Source organism: Aquarana catesbeiana, linkage group LG11, assembly GCF_042186555.1.
Source record: "Aquarana catesbeiana isolate 2022-GZ linkage group LG11, ASM4218655v1, whole genome shotgun sequence".
Lineage (NCBI taxonomy): Eukaryota > Metazoa > Chordata > Amphibia > Anura > Ranidae > Aquarana > Aquarana catesbeiana.
In genome coordinates this window covers 26,420,675-26,439,221 of record NC_133334.1, presented here as the reverse complement: position 1 = coordinate 26,439,221, position 18,547 = coordinate 26,420,675, and the positions used below count along the sequence as shown (strand labels likewise).

The following is an 18,547-nucleotide window of genomic DNA, read 5'->3' as shown; positions in this document are numbered from 1 at the left end:
GCAGTTTAGGGTTCCCAAAAACGCAGTGTTAGCGGGATCAGCCCAGATACCTGCTAGCACCTGCGTTTTGCCCCTCCGCCCGGCCCAGCCCAGCCCACCCGAGTACAGTATCGATCGATCACTGTCACTTACAAAACACTAAATGCATAACTGCAGCGTTCGCAGAGTCAGGCCTGATCCCTGCGATCGCTAACAGTTTTTTTGGTAGCGTTTTGGTGAACTGGCAAGCACCAGCCCCAGGCAGCGTCAGGTTAGCGCCAGTACTGCTAACACCCACGCACGCACCGTACACCTCCCTTAGTGGTATAGTATCTGAACGGATCAATATCTGATCCGATCAGATCTATACTAGCGTCCCCAGCAGTTTTGGGTTCCCAAAAACGCAGTGTTAGTGGGATCAGCCCAGATACCTGCTAGCACCTGCATTTTGCCCCATCCGCCCGGCCCAGCCCAGCCCACCCAAGTGCAGTATCGATCGATCACTGTCACTTACAAAACACTAAACGCATAACTGCAGCGTTCGCAGAGTCAGGCCTGATCCCTGCGATCGCTAACAGTTTTTTTGGTAGCGTTTTGGTGAACTGGCAAGCGCCAGCGGCCTAGTACACCCCGGTCGTAGTCAAACCAGCACTGCAGTAACACTTGGTGACGTGGCGAGTCCCATAAGTGCAGTTCAAGCTGGTGAGGTGGCAAGCACAAGTAGTGTCCCGCTGCCACCAAGAAGAAGACAAACACAGGCCCGTCGTGCCCATAGTGCCCTTCCTGCTGCATTCGCCAATCCTAATAATCGGGAACCCACCACTTCTGCAGCGCCCGTACTTCCCCCATTCACATCCCCAACCAAATGCAGTCGGCTGCATGAGAGGCATTTTTATGTCCTTCCGAGTACCCCTACCCAACGAACCCCCCCAAAAAAGATGTTGTGTCTGCAGCAAGAGCGGATATAGGCGTGACACCCGCTATTATTGTCCCTCCTGTCCTGACAATCCTGGTCTTTGCATTGGTGAACGTTTTGAACGCTACCATACACTAGTTGAGTATTAGCATAGGGTACAGCATTGCACAGACTAGGCACACTTTCACAGGGTCTCCCAAGATGCCATCGCATTTTGAGAGACCCGAACCTGGAACCGGTTACAGTTATAAAAGTTACAGTTACAAAAAAAAGTGTAAATATATATATATATATATATATATATATATATATATATAAAATTTTAAAAAATAGTTGTCGTTTTATTGTTCTCTCTCTCTATTCTCTCTCTATTGTTCTGCTCTTTTTTACTGTATTCTATTCTGCAATGTTTTATTGTTATTATGTTTTATCATGTTTGCTTTTCAGGTATGCAATTTTTTATACTTTACCGTTTACTGTGTTTTATTGTTAACCATTTTTTTGTCTTCAGGTACGCCATTCACGACTTTGAGTGGTTATACCAGAATGATACCTGCAGGTTTAGGTATCATCTTGGTATCATTCTTTTCAGCCAGCGGTCGGCTTTCATGTAAAAGCAATCCTAGTGGCTAATTAGCCTCTAGACTGCTTTTACAAGCAGTGGGAGGGAATGCCCCCCCACCGTCTTCCGTGTTTTTCTCTGGCTCTCCTGTCTCAACAGGGAACCTGAGAATGCAGCCGGTGATTCAGCTAGCTGACCATAGAGCTGATCAGAGACCAGAGTGGCTCCAAACATTTCTATGGCCTAAGAAATCGGAAGCTACGAGCATTTCATGACTTAGATTTCGCCGGATGTAAACAGCGCCATTGGGAAATTGGGAAAGCATTTTATCACACCGATCTTGGTGTGGTCAGATGCTTTGAGGGCAGAGGAGAGATCTAGGGTCTAATAGACCCCAATTTTTTCAAAAAAGAGTACCTAAAATAAAATAAAAAAGCAAAAAAAAATAAAGAAAAAAAAAAGCACCCCTGTCGCCCCCTGCTCTCGCGCTAAGGCGAACGCAAGCGTCGGTCTGTCGTCAAATGTAAACAGCAATTGCACCATGCATGTGAGGTATCACCGCGAAGGTCAGATCGAGGGCAGTAATTTTAGCAGTAGACCTCCTCTGTAAATCTAAAGTGGTAACCTGTAAAGGCTTTTAAAGGCTTTTAAAAATGTATTTATTTTGTTGCCACTGCACGTTTGTGCGAATTGTAAAGCATGTCATGTTTGGTATCCATGTACTCGGCCTAAGATCATCTTTTTTATTTCATCAAACATTTGGGCAATATAGTGTGTTTTAGTGCATTAAAATTTAAAAAAGTGTGTTTTTTCCCCAAAAAATGCGTTTGAAAAATCGCTGCGCAAATACTGTGTGAAAAAAAAAAAGAAACACCCACCATTTTAATCTGTAGGGCATTTGCTTTAAAAAAATATATGTTTGGGGGTTCAAAGTAATTTTCTTGCAAAAAAAATTATTTTTTCATGTAAACAAAAAGTGTCAGAAAGGGCTTTGTCTTCAAGTGGTTAGAAGAGTGGGTGATGTGTGACATAAGCTTCTAAATGTTGTGCATAAAATGCCAGGACAGTTCAAACCCCCCCCAAATGACCCCATTTTGGAAAGTAGACACCCCAAGCTGTTTGCTGAGAGGCATGTCGAGTCCATGGAATATTTTATATTGTGACACAAGTTGCGGGAAAGAGACAAATATTTTTTTTTTTGCACAAAGTTGTCACTAAATGATATATTGCTCAATCATGCCATGGGAATATGTGAAATTACACCCCAAAATACATTCTGCTGCTTCTCCTGAGTACGGGGATACCACATGTGTGAGACTTTTTGGGAGCCTAGCCGCGTATGGGACCCCGAAAACCAAGCACCGCCTTCAGGCTTTCTAAGGGCGTAAATTTTTGATTCCATTCTTCACTGACTATCACAGTTTCGGAGGCCATGGAATGCCCAGGTGGCACAACCCCCCCCCCCCCCCAAATGACCCCATTTTGGAAAGTAGACACCCCAAGCTATTTGCTGAGAGGTATAGTGAGTATTTTGCAGACCTCTCTTTTTGTCACAAAGTTTTGAAAATTGAAATAAGAAAAAAAAAATTTTTTTCTTGTCTTTCTTCATTTTCAAAAACAAATGAGAGCTGCAAAATACTCACCATGCCTCTCAGCAAATAGCTTGGGGTGTCTACTTTCCAAAATTGGGTCATTTGGGGGGGTTTGTGCCACCTGGGCATTCCATGGCCTCCGAAACTGTGATAGGCAGTGAAGAGTGAAATCAAAAATTTACACCCTTAGAAATCCTGAAGGCGGTGATTGGTTTTCGGGGCCCCATATGCAGCTAGGTTCCCAAAAAGTCCCATACATGTGGTATCCCCATACTCAGGAGAAGCAGATAAATGTATTTTGGGGTGCAATTGCACATATGCCCATGGCCTGTGTGAGCACTATATCATTTAGTGACAACTTTGTGCAAAAAAAAAAAAAAATTTGTCACTTTCCCGCAACTTGTGTCAAAATATAAAATATTCCATGGACTCAACATGCCTCTCAGCAAATAGCTTGGGGTGTCTACTTTCCAAAAGGGGGTCATTTGGGGGGGGGTTTGTGCCATCTGGGCATTTTATGGCCTTCAAAACTGTGATAGGTAGTGAGGAGTGAAATCAAAAATTTACGCCCTTAGAAATCCTGAAGGCGGTGATTGGTTTTCCCCGTACTCAGGAGAAGCAGCTGAATGTATTTTGGGGTGCAATTCCACATATGCCCATGGCCTGTGTGAGCAATATATCATTTAGTGACAACTTTTTGGGTTTTGTACTGCCCTGCCATTTTAGCACCTCAAGAAACGACATAGGCAGTCATAAACTAAAAGCTGTGTAAATTCCAGAAAATGTACCCTAGCTTGTAGACGCTATAACTTTTGCGCAAACCAATAAATATACGCTTATTGACATTGTTTTTACCAAAGACATGTGGCCGAATACATTTTGGCCTAAATGTATGACTAAAATTGAGTTTATTGGATTTTTTTTTTATAACAAAAAGTAGAAAATATCATTTTTTTTCAAAATTTTCGGTCTTTTTCCATTTTTAGTGCAAAAAATAAAAACCGCAGAGGTGATCAAATACCATCAAAAGAAAGCTCTATTTGTGGGAAGAAAAGGACGCAAATTTCGTTGCATGAGCGCGCAATTAGCAGTTAAAGCGACGCAGTGCCAAATTGTAAAAAGTGCTCTGGTCAGGAAGGGGGTAAATCCTTCCGGGGCTGAAGTGGACATTTTTTTTTTTAATGTATTTTATTGTATTTTAGTGTAAAAAAGAGATCTGAGGTCTTTTTGACCCCAGATCTCATATTTAAGAGGTCCTGTCATTCTTTTTTTCTATTTCAAGGGATGTTTACATCCCTTGTAATAGGAATAAAAGTGATACAATTTTTTTTTTTTTAAAAAACAGTGTAAAAATAAAAAATAAAAGGTAAAATAAATAATTTTAAACTCGCCCTGTGGCTCGCATGCAGAAGCGAACGCATACATGAGTAGCGCCCGCATACGAAAACGGTGTTCAAACCACACATGAGGTATCACCGCTATTGGTAGAGTGAGAGCAATAATTCTAGCCCTAGACCTCCTCTGTAACTCAAAACATGCAACCTGTAGAATTTTTTAAACATCGCCTATGGAGATTTTTAAGGGTAAAAGTTTGTCGCCATTCCACGAGTGTGACATGTTGGGTATCAATTTACTCGGCGTAACATCATCTTTCACAATAAAAAAAAAACCCCACTAACCCCACTGGGCTAACTTTACTGTTGTCTTATTTTTTAATTACAAAAAAGTGTGTGTTTTCCAAAAAAAGTGCGTTTGTAAGACCGCTGCGCAAATACGGTGTGACAGAAAATATTGCAACGACCGCCATTTTATTCTCTAGGGTGTTAGAAAAAAAATGTATAATGCTTGGGGGTTCTAAGTAATTTTCTAGCAAAAAAAATGTTTTTAACTTGTAAACAACAAATCTCAAAAAGAGGCTTGGTCCTTAAGTGGTTAAGGACACCGTGCATGACATACACACACCCAAAAAAAGTTATCAAAGTATACAGAGCATAGTAATAGTATGCCTCGTTCTTCAGACTTGCTGCTCCCCCCTCCTTCCCCACAAAAATGACAGCCGGAAGTTGCAGTGTAAATAAAGAAGCTGTAACTGCAGCTGTAGACAAATGGACCGCCTTACACAGTGTTTATAAACATTGTTAAATGAGATAGAGAGGTACAAAGTAACATTGTTCGTTTTGTATTTAATATGTTTCATTCATCTGCAGATCAAAGGGATGAGCTTCAATCTGTATACGGTGTCAGTTAAAGCTGAACTACAGGTCTAATTCTCTTCTAATTACCTTTAACCGTCAGAGTAAAATTCAACTCCTCATCACTATTGCTGAAGGATCTGTGGCTCACAATGCAGGAATATATGTCTCCATCTTCTTCTGTGCTGGAGGGTTTTACAACGATGAGGCTGGTGGCATTGAAGGTCCCATCGCTGTTCTCAGCTGGCACACTATTGCAGGTCTCTTTATCCAGAGCTCTTCTGTCATTGGAACTTTTTCTGGACTTAAACCATCTTATCGTAATAGATTTGGGGTAAAACCTGTTGACTTCACACACAACAGATCTCTCATGGTCGGGTTCAACAGAAAGTTCATAGGATGTTAGAGTAAAAGTTGGTCTAGCTGCAATAACAGAACATGAATAATTATTGATTTGCTTTCCATAAACATGGAAATTTACTAAATCTAAAATAGGAAAAGGATTTTCCCAGGTGGGGTTTTTTAGGCAGCGGGGTTTAAGATATTAGACCAATGTTGTATAAAAGGATAATGTTTTATTGTACCAAAATAGAACACCAAGGTTAAAAAATGAGCTCTGATATAGAGTGTTTACAAGTCTAGTGAAATCAGACACGCATTATACAGACATATTTTCATAACAACATCGTGTGAATATTGTCAATATCGAAAAAATTAAACTGACGCGTTTCCTGGGGAAATCCTTTTCCTATTTTTGCTTTCATATCAGGGGCGAGCAGCACTTCTTTCCCCCTCCCTCAATTGTGTCTTTCCTTTGCCATTTACTAAATCTGACCTCTGGACTTCCCTTCAGTCTTGCATAGTTGTACCGCTTCCTCTCCTGAGCTGAAATGGCTTACTCTGATTTCACTGCACACTGTGAGATTCTAACAGCATGCATTAGAAGCTGCAGCAAGATATACCCTGATAAATAAAGAATTTACAAAAAAAAAAAAAAAAGAAGCTGCAGCAAGGCCCCCTATGTAGCAGAAATATAGTTTGGAACACATATGTTTGTATATTAGGAAGGTTTTTTGGTAAATATGGCTTGCAGTGTGATTTTGACCTATTATACCTATACCTGTGATTTTGACCTATTATAGAGAGGTAGGAGGATGTAATATGGCACCCATCATCTCCTGCATTTGCTGCATCCACATGCTGACATAAACACCAGGGCCACTAGACACGTGCGCTCATGCACATCCCACTCCCATCTCGCCTTTCTTGCTCTCCTCCTTCTCCTAGTCTCAGGTGACATTTCTCCTAATCCTGGTCCGCCATTTTCCAACTGCAAGCCACATATCCAATACCCCTCCTCCTCTGGGAACCACCGCAATCCACTCAGTTTAATTTCTATCCCCCCTGCTTCCTCAAAGCAGCCCACCAATCTCATGTGCCCTTTGGAACGCCCACTCCATCTGTAACAAGCTAACATCTGTACATGACCTCTTCATCTCTCATGGCCTTAACATACTCGCCATAACCGTAACCTGGCTTCAAAATTTGGACTCAGCTTCTTCTGCTGCCCTCTCCCATGGTGGTCTCCATTGGACTCACTCCCCCAGACCCAACAGACAGAAAGGAGGTGGAGTTGGCTTCCTTCTATCCCCACAAAGTACCTTCCAAGTCCTTCCTGTCCCTCTCTCTCTATCCCTCTCTTCTTTCGAGATGCACTGTATTCAAAGGGAAATCAGGGGGTAGAGATGTAATGGCAGTTGCTGCTACTGTCAATTCCCGTCTAACCTATACCCATTACACTTTACATTGTAACTAAGGCCTTACTAGTTCTGTAATGCACTGTATTCATCTGTTTTCTCCCATTTTGCTGAGGATTGCAGCAATTTATCGGTCTCCTGGGCCGGTATCGCGCTTTCTTGATGACTTTGCTGCCTGGCTACCCTACTTTCTCTCCTCTGAAATACCCACTATCATTCTTGGTGACTTCAACATTCCTGTCAATGTTAACAGCCCAACTACAGCTAAACTTCTTGACATAACCTCATCTTTTGACCTAACCCAATGAACACATACTTCCACTCACTCCAATGGTAATACCCTTGACCTTGTATTCTCCCATCTCTGCAACCCTGGCAACCTCAGCAACACCCCCTTTCCTCTTTCTTATCACAACCTCATTACTTTCACTGTATCCTTGCCTCCAACCATCCATCCCTCCAAGCAGCAAACAATTACTTGTAGAAATGTAGTGTAACGGTCACAGCCAAATAATCAGACCAGTGGTGATATGCAATCTCTACTTTACTTAACAGTGAACTTCAACATAAATTGTACCGGAAATCGTGCGAAACTGGGTATACAGTAAAGAACATTAATATGAACCGTAAAGGAAGAGGATATAACAATTTCACTGCCTTTCAACTAATGTCCACAAGGTGGCAGCAGCGTGTTCTGAGTCCAATCTACAGATAGAAATGAAAACTTAAGAATCTCACGTGTTCCAAAATAGTAATCGTTCATTCCACAGACTGAGCTGAGTGGACCTCCTGCTGACACAAACTTCACGCTGGCACTGCTTTCTACTTGCTTTGGTCAGGGGGTTCTGGTGGCTGGAGATAGGGCCAACTCACTTCATGGACTGCTTCCACCAATGGACTGTAACAGAGTCCTCTCCAGTGACGGAGGCTTGGAAAGATACTGCGTGCTCTTGTGCTCACTGCTGGTTGTCCGCACACCAGACTTAACAGGGGAGGACCCAGAACCTGGGAACAGCTCACTTGCCCAGTCACTGCTGTCCCATCAGGCAGGATCTCTCTGAGCACAGGAAGCTGGATTGTGGGGAGTTGAGTTAAAGGGACCTGCACCAGAATCTGGACAAAAGGGCAGCCCACTACACTCCACCCCGCTTGAACTTGCGATTCCAGACAAGTTTACCGACCAGACAAAGTCCTCCTGTGCAAAACGTTCAGGTGGTTTCCCAAGGTTGTGTCTCTGAGAGCATCTCAGGGGTTGAGGTTCAGGCTCCTCTTCAGGAGCAGGCAAAGGTACATCTTCATTTTCAGTGGACAGTGGGTCAGAGGGCTCCACAGCAGGAGTAGGAATCCGAGCTGGGCAATCATTGGGCTGCCTGGCATTGTCTGTATCTGTAATCTCTCCTTGGAGATTTGGAGGCAACAGTGAAGGGACAGGGAGTAACCACCACTGATTCTCTGCTGGGACTGCTACGGGTGGCTTGGAAACCTGTTCCTCCGGCTCTCTAGATGAGCTTTCAGGCACCTCTACGTAATTTCTAATAGGTTTGAGGAGCGGAGTGTAGCCTCCTTGGCCTATTTTGTGTATTTTCCTTCTGGACGTAATAGACTGGCACTCCTGGAATTGGTTTCTGTAGCAGCACTCCGGGCACTTCCTCCCATGGAGTTTGTAGTTTGCCCTGCTGATGTGCACCTTTGCGCCTGATCAAGACCCTGTCTCCCGGCTTCAGGTCATAGACCTCCGTTCCTGACTCTTCTTGTTCCACCCAAGTTCGCTCCTTTACAAACTGTTGGACTTCTGACAGGCGTCGCCTCCACTCTCGAATCCAGGTTGCTGGAGTATACTCCAGATCTTCAGTGGGGACAGCACCCCATAGATCTGTGGGTCCCCCAAGAGTACGGCCAAACATCACGTGGTAAGGAGACCGAGCTGTCGCTGAGTGCACAGTATGATTATACTTCCAAACCATTTCGGCCAAGTAATGGGTCCATCTGGTTCGTTTCTCACGGGCCAGCCCTCTCAACAGTTGTATCAGGGTACGGTTAAACCTCTCGCAGGCTCCGTTACCCTGTGGGTGATATGGGGTCCTATGTGTCTTCTTGAAACCTAAAGAGCGACACCACTGGTGGAAGAACTCACTTTCAAAGCACGGCCCTTGATCTGAATGTATCTTCTGAGGGCAACCATAAGGGAGACAGAAGTGCTTCCACACTGCTTGAGCTGCAGTCTTTGCAGTCTGGTCACGAGTTGGTACAGCTACTGCAAACTTGGTAAAATGGTCCACCATGACAAGGACATGGCGATGTCCATCTTCCGACATGTCGAGGGTGAGGAAGTCAACTGTCAATACTTCTAATGGGGCAGACGTGTTCCAAGTCATGGGAGACACCTGGACCTCAGCCCCCTTGGTCACGGAGCATACCGCACATTGCCAACATGTCTGATCAATCAACTGGAACAGCCCCACACATGGCTTGTCTTTTGAACCAGGCAAATGTCTTGTGGACACCCCAATGTCCTCCTTCCACATGGATCCTTTCTGCCACTAGTCGAGCTCTGGCCCGGGACAGTACGACTTGCCAGGTTACCGAAGAGTCATGGGGGAACATTATTCTGCGATACAATATGCCATTTCTCAAGAGGAGGCGTGACCATTCGTTCAGCAGTTTTTGTGTTTCTGGTAGCAGTTGTGGTCTTTCAATTCTACTGGGCCAGCGCCGTAACTGCATTGCCTCTATGACTGGGGCAATCACAGGGTCATCCTTCTGCATTTCTGCCCAGTTACAATCTTCCAATACCTGGATGAGGTCCACCTGTGGTCTACTCTTAGGTCTAGCCCCCATTAAGGGTGGGATTTCTTCATCTTTGGCCTCTTCATCTGCATCTCGCTGTGGTTGGGCTGAAGGGTACCGTGATAGGGCATCAGCCACGTGGTTCCCCTTTCCTGGGTGGTAATGCAGAGAAAAGCCAAACTTTGCCAGACGTGCTGCCCATCTTTGTTCCAGAGCGCCAAGTTTGGATGTCTGGAGATGTACTAAGGGGTTATTGTCCGTCCAGACTTCGAACTTAGACCCTGTGAGATACTCGGTGAAACGTTCTGTGACGGCCCACACCAGCGCTAACAGTTCCAACTTGAAGGAGCTGTAGTTTGCAGGGTTTTTCTCGGTTGGGTGAAGGCTGTGGCTGGCATAAGCAATAACCCGTTCCTTACCATCTTGCATTTGTGAGAGCACGGCCTCCAGGCCCTGGTTACTGGCATCAGTTTGTAACCGAAAGGGAAGGGAGAAATCAGCAAAGGCCAATACAGGGGCTGACACCAACCGTTGCTTTAAGAAGTCAAATGCCTCTTGCTGTTCCAGTCCCCATTCTACCCTCTTGTGACCTCCTTTCTGGTCTACTCCATGTAGTAACTTCTGGATTGGAGCAGCATGATGGGCGTAGTGCTTGATGAAGCGTCGATAGTGCCCCGCTAACCCTAGGAAGGCTCTAACCTCAGTCACGGTTGATGGTGCCTTCCATTCTTGTATTACCTTGATTTTCTCTGGGTTGGGGAGCACACCCTGTTTTGAAATGATATGTCCCAAATATTCAATCTCATTTTTGAACAGGTGGCATTTTTTAGGCTTAAGCTTCAGCCCATACTGATGTAGCCTGGCTAGAACAGCATCGAGGTGGGCGAGGTGTTCCTCGAAGGTGGCAGAGAACACCACGATATCATCAAGATAAATCAAGATGCTATCCAGGTTCATATCCCCAAGACAATGCTCCATTGTCCTCTGGAAGGTAGCAGGTGCATTGTTCAGTCCGAAAGGCATTCTCTTGAACTGCCATAGTCCCATAGGGGTGATGAAAGCAGTTTTTGGTCGATCGGCTTTGGCCACAGGGATCTGCCAATACCCACTGGCGAGATCAAGCGTGGAAAAGAACTTTGCTTTCCCTAGAGCTGTTAGGGACTCTTCAATCCGTGGCAGGGGATAGGCGTCTCTTGTAGTGACAGCATTCAACCGTCTATAATCTACACAGAAGCAGAGGGTGCCATCCTTTTTCCGCACTAATACAACGGGAGCTGCCCATGGGCTCTTGCTGTCTTCAATTACGCCTTGTTAGATCGTCTGTTCCAACATCACCGTCTGAGTTTAATGGCTCCCTCGGTATTCGATCAGGACAGTCCCTCAAGCGATGTCCCTTTTGTCGACAGCCCCAACATGGAGAGGGTGACCTCTCCCGTCTTGGTCGTCTGCGGGACGGTGATCGGTTTCTCCATGAAGGGGTGTGTTCCCTTGGCCCCCTTGGATTGTCTCGCTCACGTCTCAGCGTGGGAAGTTCTGTCTGGAGCTGGGCCATTCCTTCTGTCAGCTTGTGGATGGCCACCTCTCGTGGAGCTGTGTGTCCAGTTTGTGGCGGTTTACATGGTTTATCACCTGTGCTGGCCATGAGGACATCCGTACTGGCACGTCTGGGTTCTGAATATAGGATAGCTGCTTGCAGAATTTCGTGGAATTTTAAGTTTGGGTTACTTCTGTCCTTCTCTTGTAACTTTTCCCTGACTTTGTCAGACAGAAGCCCATCCACAAACTGATCCTTCAGCCACCCATCTGTATCACTCCAGCCAGCAAGTCCTGCTCGCCTCCTCTCCTTGCGGTGGATCTCGGCTGCTATATCCTGCAGTTCCAGGGCATACTGCGGAATGGATTCTCCCACTCTTTGCCTTCTACTGATAAAGCGTGCTCTAAGATCCCCTAATGCAACCGTCTGGGTGTACACTGCTTCAAAGCGGCTGATTATCTTGTCTAGGGAGTCCTGGTCCTCTGCTGGAAGGTGTAGGATCAACTTCCTTGCTTCCCCTTCAAGGGCATTAGTGGCCAGGTCTGCCTGCTGTGCAGGTGGGACCCCATAAGACCGGATCAAGCCTTGCAACCTCCTAATCCAATCATCTAAGTCCTGATCCGGTCCTGTATACTTAGGCAGCTGTTGTGGTAGCAATCCTGCCAGCAGTAGGGAAGCTATGGCAGACTGTTTAACTCCCTCAGTGCCGCTGTGGACTGGCTCTGCCCTTGTGCTGTTCTCCTCATCACTGTCTGACATGGCTGTATCCTGTTTGTGACGGCAAGTGTAGTGTAACGGTCACAGCCAAATAATCAGACCAGTGGTGATATGCAATCTCTACTTTACTTAACAGTGAACTTCAACATAAATTGTACCGGAAATCGTGCAAAACTGGGTATACAGTACAGAACATTAATATGAACCGTAAAGGAAGAGGATATAACAATTTCACTGCCTTTCAACTAATGTCCACAAGGTGGCAGCTGCGTGTTCTGAGTCCAATCTACAGATAGAAATGAAAACTTAAGAATCTCACGTGTTCCAAAATAGTAATCGTTCATTCCACAGACTGTGAGCTAAGTGGACCTCCTGCTGACACAAACTTCACGCTGGCACTGCTTTCTACTTGCTTTGGTCAGGGGGTTCTGGTGGCTGGAGATAGGGCCAACTCACTTCAAGGACAGCTTCCACCAATGGACTGTAACAGAGTCCTCTCCAGTGACTGGGGCTTGGAAAGATAGTGCGTGCTCTTGTGCTCACTGCTGGTGGCCTGCACACCAGACTTAACAGGGGAGGACCCAGCACCTGGGAACAGCTCACTTGCCCAGTAACTGCTGTCCCATCAGGCAGGATCTCTCTGAGCACAAGAAGCTGGGTGGAGCTGACTTTTATATCCAGGCGCTCAGAGGATTGTGGGGAGTTAAGTTAAAGGGACCTGCACCAGAATCTGGACAAAAGGGCATCCCACTACAGAAACCTTTGCCACTTTAACCCTTCTCTTCTCTATTCTGCTACTGACCACATATATGACATAATCTCTCCCCTGTCCTGTCCTGACCTGGCCACCTCTGTCTACAACAGTTCACTCTAATCATCACTAGATGCACTTGCTCCTCTAACCACACGCAGAATCAGGCCCCGACCGTTACAACGCTGGCAAACTGACAACACTAGAAATCTCAAGAGACATTGCCGTGTTCTTGAACGACTGTGGCGTAAAACCAAATGCCTGCAAGACTTCACCCTATATAAATCTGCCCTTCTAAAATACAATTCATGCCTCCATGCTGCCAAACAAGCCTACTTTGTCTCTCTTTTTAATTCCTTGTCATCCAGTCCCCGTCGGCTCTTCTCAACCTTTAATTCTCTGCTTCGTCCTCCACCCCCTCTACCCACTAACTCACTCACTGCCCAAGAGATTGCCAATCACTTCAAAGACAAGATCGATGCAATTTGTGAGGACATCTCCACTGTGCGTACGTCTTCCCCACCCAACATACCTTGCCTAACAGCACATTCAAGACTCTCCTCTTTTGAATTGGCTACTACTGAAGAGGTTACAAAACTTTTTTCAAATGCCCACTTAACCAATTGTCCCTTGGATCCTGTTCCCTCACAACTACTACGGTCACCCTCTTCTTCTATCCTATGCTCCCTCACTCACATCTTCAATCTCTTCCTCTCTAGTGGCATCTTCCCCTCCCCTCTAAAACATGCGTAGATCACTCCCATACTTAAAAAGCCCTCACTGGACCCCACCAACCTGAACAACTTAAGACCCATCTCATTGCTCCCATTCACCTCTAAACTTCTAGAACGCTTAGTCTACAACCGTCTTAGCTCCTACCTCAGTGAAAATAACCTCCTTGACCCTTTACAGTCTGGTTTTCGCTCACAGCATCTACGGAAACTGCCTTACTAAAACTCACTAACGATTTACTAACTGCCAAAACCAACAGCCAGTACTCCATTCTCCTACTACTTGACCTCTCTGCAGCCTTTGATACTGTTGACCACCCGCTCCTTCTCAATAAACTACATTCCCCTGGCCTCCGAGATTCTGCTCTATCCTGGTTCTCTCCCTGTCTATCACAGCGCTCCTTCAGTGTCACCTACAACTCTGTCTCCTCCTCTCCATTGCCCCTTTCTGTGGGGGTCCCGCAAGGCTCTGTTCTTGGACCCCTTCTCTTCTCTATCTAAACCTTGGTCACTTGATAACCGCCCACGGCTTCCAGTACCACTTATACGCCGATGACACCCAAATCTATCTGTCTACTCCTCATCTCACTCCTTCAGTCTCCTCTCTCATTACTAACGGACATATCGGCATGGATATCGCACCACTTCCTTAAACTAAATCTCTCTAAAACTGAGCTATTAATATTCCCCCGCCCGTGCCCCCCTCCATAACTTTTTCATCAAAATCAACAATGCAACTATCAGTCCCTCCACTCACGCCAGGGTACTCGGTGTAATCCTAGACTCTGACTTGTCATTTCAGCCTCAAATCCAATCGTTGTCAAAAGTTTGTAGAATTCACCTCCGTAACATCTCTAAAATTCGCCCCTTTTTAACAAATGAAACCACCAAGCTCCTCATTCACTCCCTTGTTATCTCTCGCCTTGACTATTGCAACTCCCTTCTCATTGGCCTGTCTCTCCATAGGCTCCTCCCCTCTTCAGTCTATCATGAATGCTGCTGCCAGACTTATCCACCTTACCAACCGCTCAGTGTCTGCCAACCCTCTCCTCCATTCCCTACACTGACCACCACCCCTCTCCTCCAATCCCTACACTGACCACCACACCTCTCCTCCAATCCCTACACTGGCTCCCAATCACCCAGCGAATTCAATTAAAAATACTAACCACAACATACAAAACCATTCACAACTCTGCCCCGAGCAACATCACCAATCTTGTCTCCAAATATCACCCAAATCGACCTCTCCGCTCTTCTCAAGACCTCCTACTCTCAAGCTCTCTCATCTCCTCCTCCCATGCTCATCTCCAGGATTTCTCCAGAGCCTCTCCCATCCTCTGGAACTCGCTACCTCCACCTGTCCGGCTATCCCCTACTCTTGCTTCCTTCAGGCGATCCCTGAAAACTCATCTCTTCAGGAAAGCCTATCACGTCTCCAACTAATCTCCTACCACTTCCATCAGCTCATTCCCCACAGTTACAACCTTTTGTACCACCTGCCCCACCCTATTAGATTGTAAGCTCTTCTGAGCAGGGCCCTCTTAATCCTCTTATATTTTATTGTATTATAACTGTATTGTCTCCCTTTTATATTGTAAAGCGCTGCGTAAACTGTTGGCGCTATATAAATCCTGTATAATAATAATAATATACTTTCTGGCCACTTGAGAGCATCAAGTCCTCACAGGGATTGCATTGAATTGCAGATTTATGCATTAGGACACAGCTTAGAGCCATTCTGATGCTGGGACAGTTATTTACGTCACGATGCACGTGATGGTGTGACGCACTACGTATATTTATGTCATGATGCAAAATTACACATGTATGACGTCACACACAGATGAGAGACGACATAGCCATGCCCCTACCCCATTTTATAAATAGATCTGTACTGCAAGAAGCCACCATTTGCCTTCTTACATACATACATATATATATAGATATTCACCCGCCACTTTATTAGGTACACCTTGATAGTCCCGGGTTGGACCCCCTTTTGCCTTCATTCTTGGTGGCATAGATACAACAAGGTTTTGGAAACATTCTTCAGAGATTTTGCTCCATAGTGACATGATAGCATCACGCAGTTGCTGCAGATTTGCCGGCTGCACATCCATGATGCCAATCTCCCGTTCCTCCACATCCCAAAGGTGCTCTATTGGATGGGATGTGGTGAGTGTGGAGGCCATTGGAGTACAGGGACCTCATTGTCCAGTGGTGATGAAGTGGCAACGAGGGTCAGTTTATATGGCCATAGTTATGTGTGTAGTAAGACAGATTTAGAATTTCAGCTAAGAATCATATTTCTTGTATTTCATGTTGAAACTACTTGTGACATGGATAGTGTAGGACCCACTGATTATGGGGTACTTTGTCGCAGTAAGTGGGCTTAGCACCATATAGCAATATGGTGTGACCAAATCCCCATATTTTTTGAAAATGTTTTTCTAGAAATGCTTAGGTGTTTTAAACTAGCCTTCTTCTTCTTCCCAGGTTGCGGTTAAAGACACTGAATATATTCACTCCCCCTCCCCTCAAAGGAATCTGCTGCATTCCTCTTTCTGTGCAAAAAGCTTGCTTGCTGACATCATTTAAGACAGATGAAGGAACCGCAAGAGCATACTGCAGAGAAACGAAAGTTTTGCATAGAGTTAAAAATACATGTTTTGCAGAACTTGTCGGTTGATTTTAGGTTGATTTTTAAAAGGTTAGAATGTTTTGTATAACGGAAATGTACCGCCTGTTCGCTTGTGACGCAATATGCTGAAATTATATGTACACTGTATGAGCTGTATTTTGGACACTTGACATTCGGACACTAGCCAGGTCAGGTGGTCCACTTTTGGCCAAAAGTGGAATAAATCTCCCATAATTGAGTCCTTTGTCCAGCAACGTCATTTTACCGATATTCTACCTGCTACTTCAGTGAGATGATTGGAGCTTTGTGACATGGTGCATTATCCTGCTGGAAGGAGCCATCAGAAGATGGGTACACTGTAATCATAAAGGGATGGGCATGGTCAGCAACAATACTCAGGTAGGACGTGGTGTTTAAATGATACTTAATTGGTACTAATGCCGCGTACACACGATCGGACTTTCTGGCATACTTGGTCCGGCACACTTTCTGACGGACTTTGTCCGCCAGGTGCACCGGACTTTAAAACGGACGGACTTTCCGGCGGGCTAAGTCCGCCCGTCTTTCCGACGGACTTTCGCCGGAGTTACGGCGGACTTTCAGAATGAACGGACTTGCCCACACATGGACAAGTCCATTCATTTTGAACGTGACTCAGGTGCGACGGGATTAGAAAAGGAAGTCAATCTTGCCGCTTTTATCGGCGAGATTGACACCTTGCGAGCCCCGTCGCGGGGCATACCAGGCCCTTAGGTCTGGTATGGATTATAAAGGGAAGCCCCTACGCCGAAAAAACGGCATGGAGTCCCCCCTAAAATTCATACCAGACCCCGATCCGAGCACGCAGCCCGGCCGGTCAGAAAAGGGGGTGGGGACGAGCGAGCGCCCCCCTCCTGAACCGTACCAGGCCGCATGCCCTCAACATGGGGGGTGGGTGCTTTGGGGGAGGGGGCGCCCTCCGGGGCCCCCCCACCCCAAAGCACCTTGTCCCCATGTTGATGAGGACAAGGACCTCTTCCCGACAACCCTGGCCGTTGGTTGTCGGGGTCTGCGGGTGGGGGGCTTATCAGAATCCGGGAGCCCCCTATAATAAGAGGGCCCCCAGATCCCGGCCCCCCACCCTATGTGAATGAGCATGGGGTACATGGTACCCCTACCCATTCACCTAGCGAAAAAGTGTCAATAATAAAACACACTACACAGGTTTTTAAAATAGTTTATTAAACAGTCCTGGGGGGGGTCTTCCTCCGGCTTCGGGGGTCTTCTTCCGGCTTCGGGGGTCCCTCCGGTTCCTCTTCTCCCGGCTTCCGGTTGGTTCTTCTCCGCTCTCTCCGGCCTCTTCTCCCGGTGTTCCAGTTCTTCGGCCGGCTCCTCCGCTGTCTTCAGGCAGCTCTCTTGCCAGCGGAGGTCCGGACTTCTGGGCTTCTTGTCTTCTTCCCTCTTCTCTTCTCCAGATGTTGACACGACGCTCTCTCCGTTGTGACTTATATAGGCGGAGACCCCGCCCCCTTATGATGTCACAGTCCCTGGGCATGCTGGGACTGTGACGTTTTAGGGGGCGTGGTCAACATCACCCGGTGAACCTGCCCCCTATAACGTCACAGTCCCAGCATGCCCAGGGACTGTGACATCATAAGGGGGCTGGGTCTCCGCCTATATAAGTCACAACGGAGCCCTCACAGAGCAGTCCAGCCGGAGAGAGCGTCATGTCAACATCTGGAGAAGAGAAGAGGGAAGAAGACAAGAAGCCCAGAAGCCCGGAGAACTGGAACACCGGGAGAAGAGGCCGGAGAGAGCGGAGAAGAACCAACCGGACGCCGGGAGAAGAGGAACCGGAGGGACCCCCGAAGCCGGAAGAAGACCCCCGGAGCCGGAGGAAGACCCCCCTGGAGCTGTTTAATAAACTATTTTAAAAACCTGTGTAGTGTGTTTTATTATTGACACTTTTTCCCTAGGTGAATGGGTAGGGGTACCATGTACCCCATACTCATTCACATAGGGTGGGGGGCTGGGATCTGGGGCCCCTCTTACTATAGGGGGCTCCTGGATTCGGTTAAGCCCCCTGTCCGCAGACCCCGACAACCAACGGCCAGGGTTGTCGGGAAGAGGCCCTTGTCCTCATCAACATGGGGACAAGGTGCTTTGGGGTGGGGGGGCATTTTAAAGGGCCCTTGGCGCCAAATGGCGCTAACGCGCAAGGGATTGCGCCGGTGCACACCAGTGGGAGAATTCTGACGTGTCACTCTGGACAGACCCCGCGTTCTATCATCTCCAACCAGTCTGCCCATTCTCCTCTGACATCAACAAGGCATTTTCCTCCACACAACTGCCACTCACTGGATATTTTCTCTTTTTTCAGACCATTCTCTGTAAACCCGAGAAATG

The 18,547-nt window shown here is 46.5% G+C and overlaps 1 protein-coding gene across 1 annotated transcript in view; it reads right to left on the bottom strand.

Moving 5' to 3' along the window:
• The window catches only part of LOC141111894 (uncharacterized), a 101,968-nt gene that overhangs the window by 59,331 nt on the left and 24,090 nt on the right, over nucleotides 1–18,547 (bottom strand). Inside the window, exon 3 of the mRNA XM_073604105.1 lies at nucleotides 5,332–5,664. Within this exon, the coding sequence (XP_073460206.1) occupies nucleotides 5,332–5,664 (333 nt within the window). The remainder of the gene's footprint in view (nucleotides 1–5,331; nucleotides 5,665–18,547) is intronic.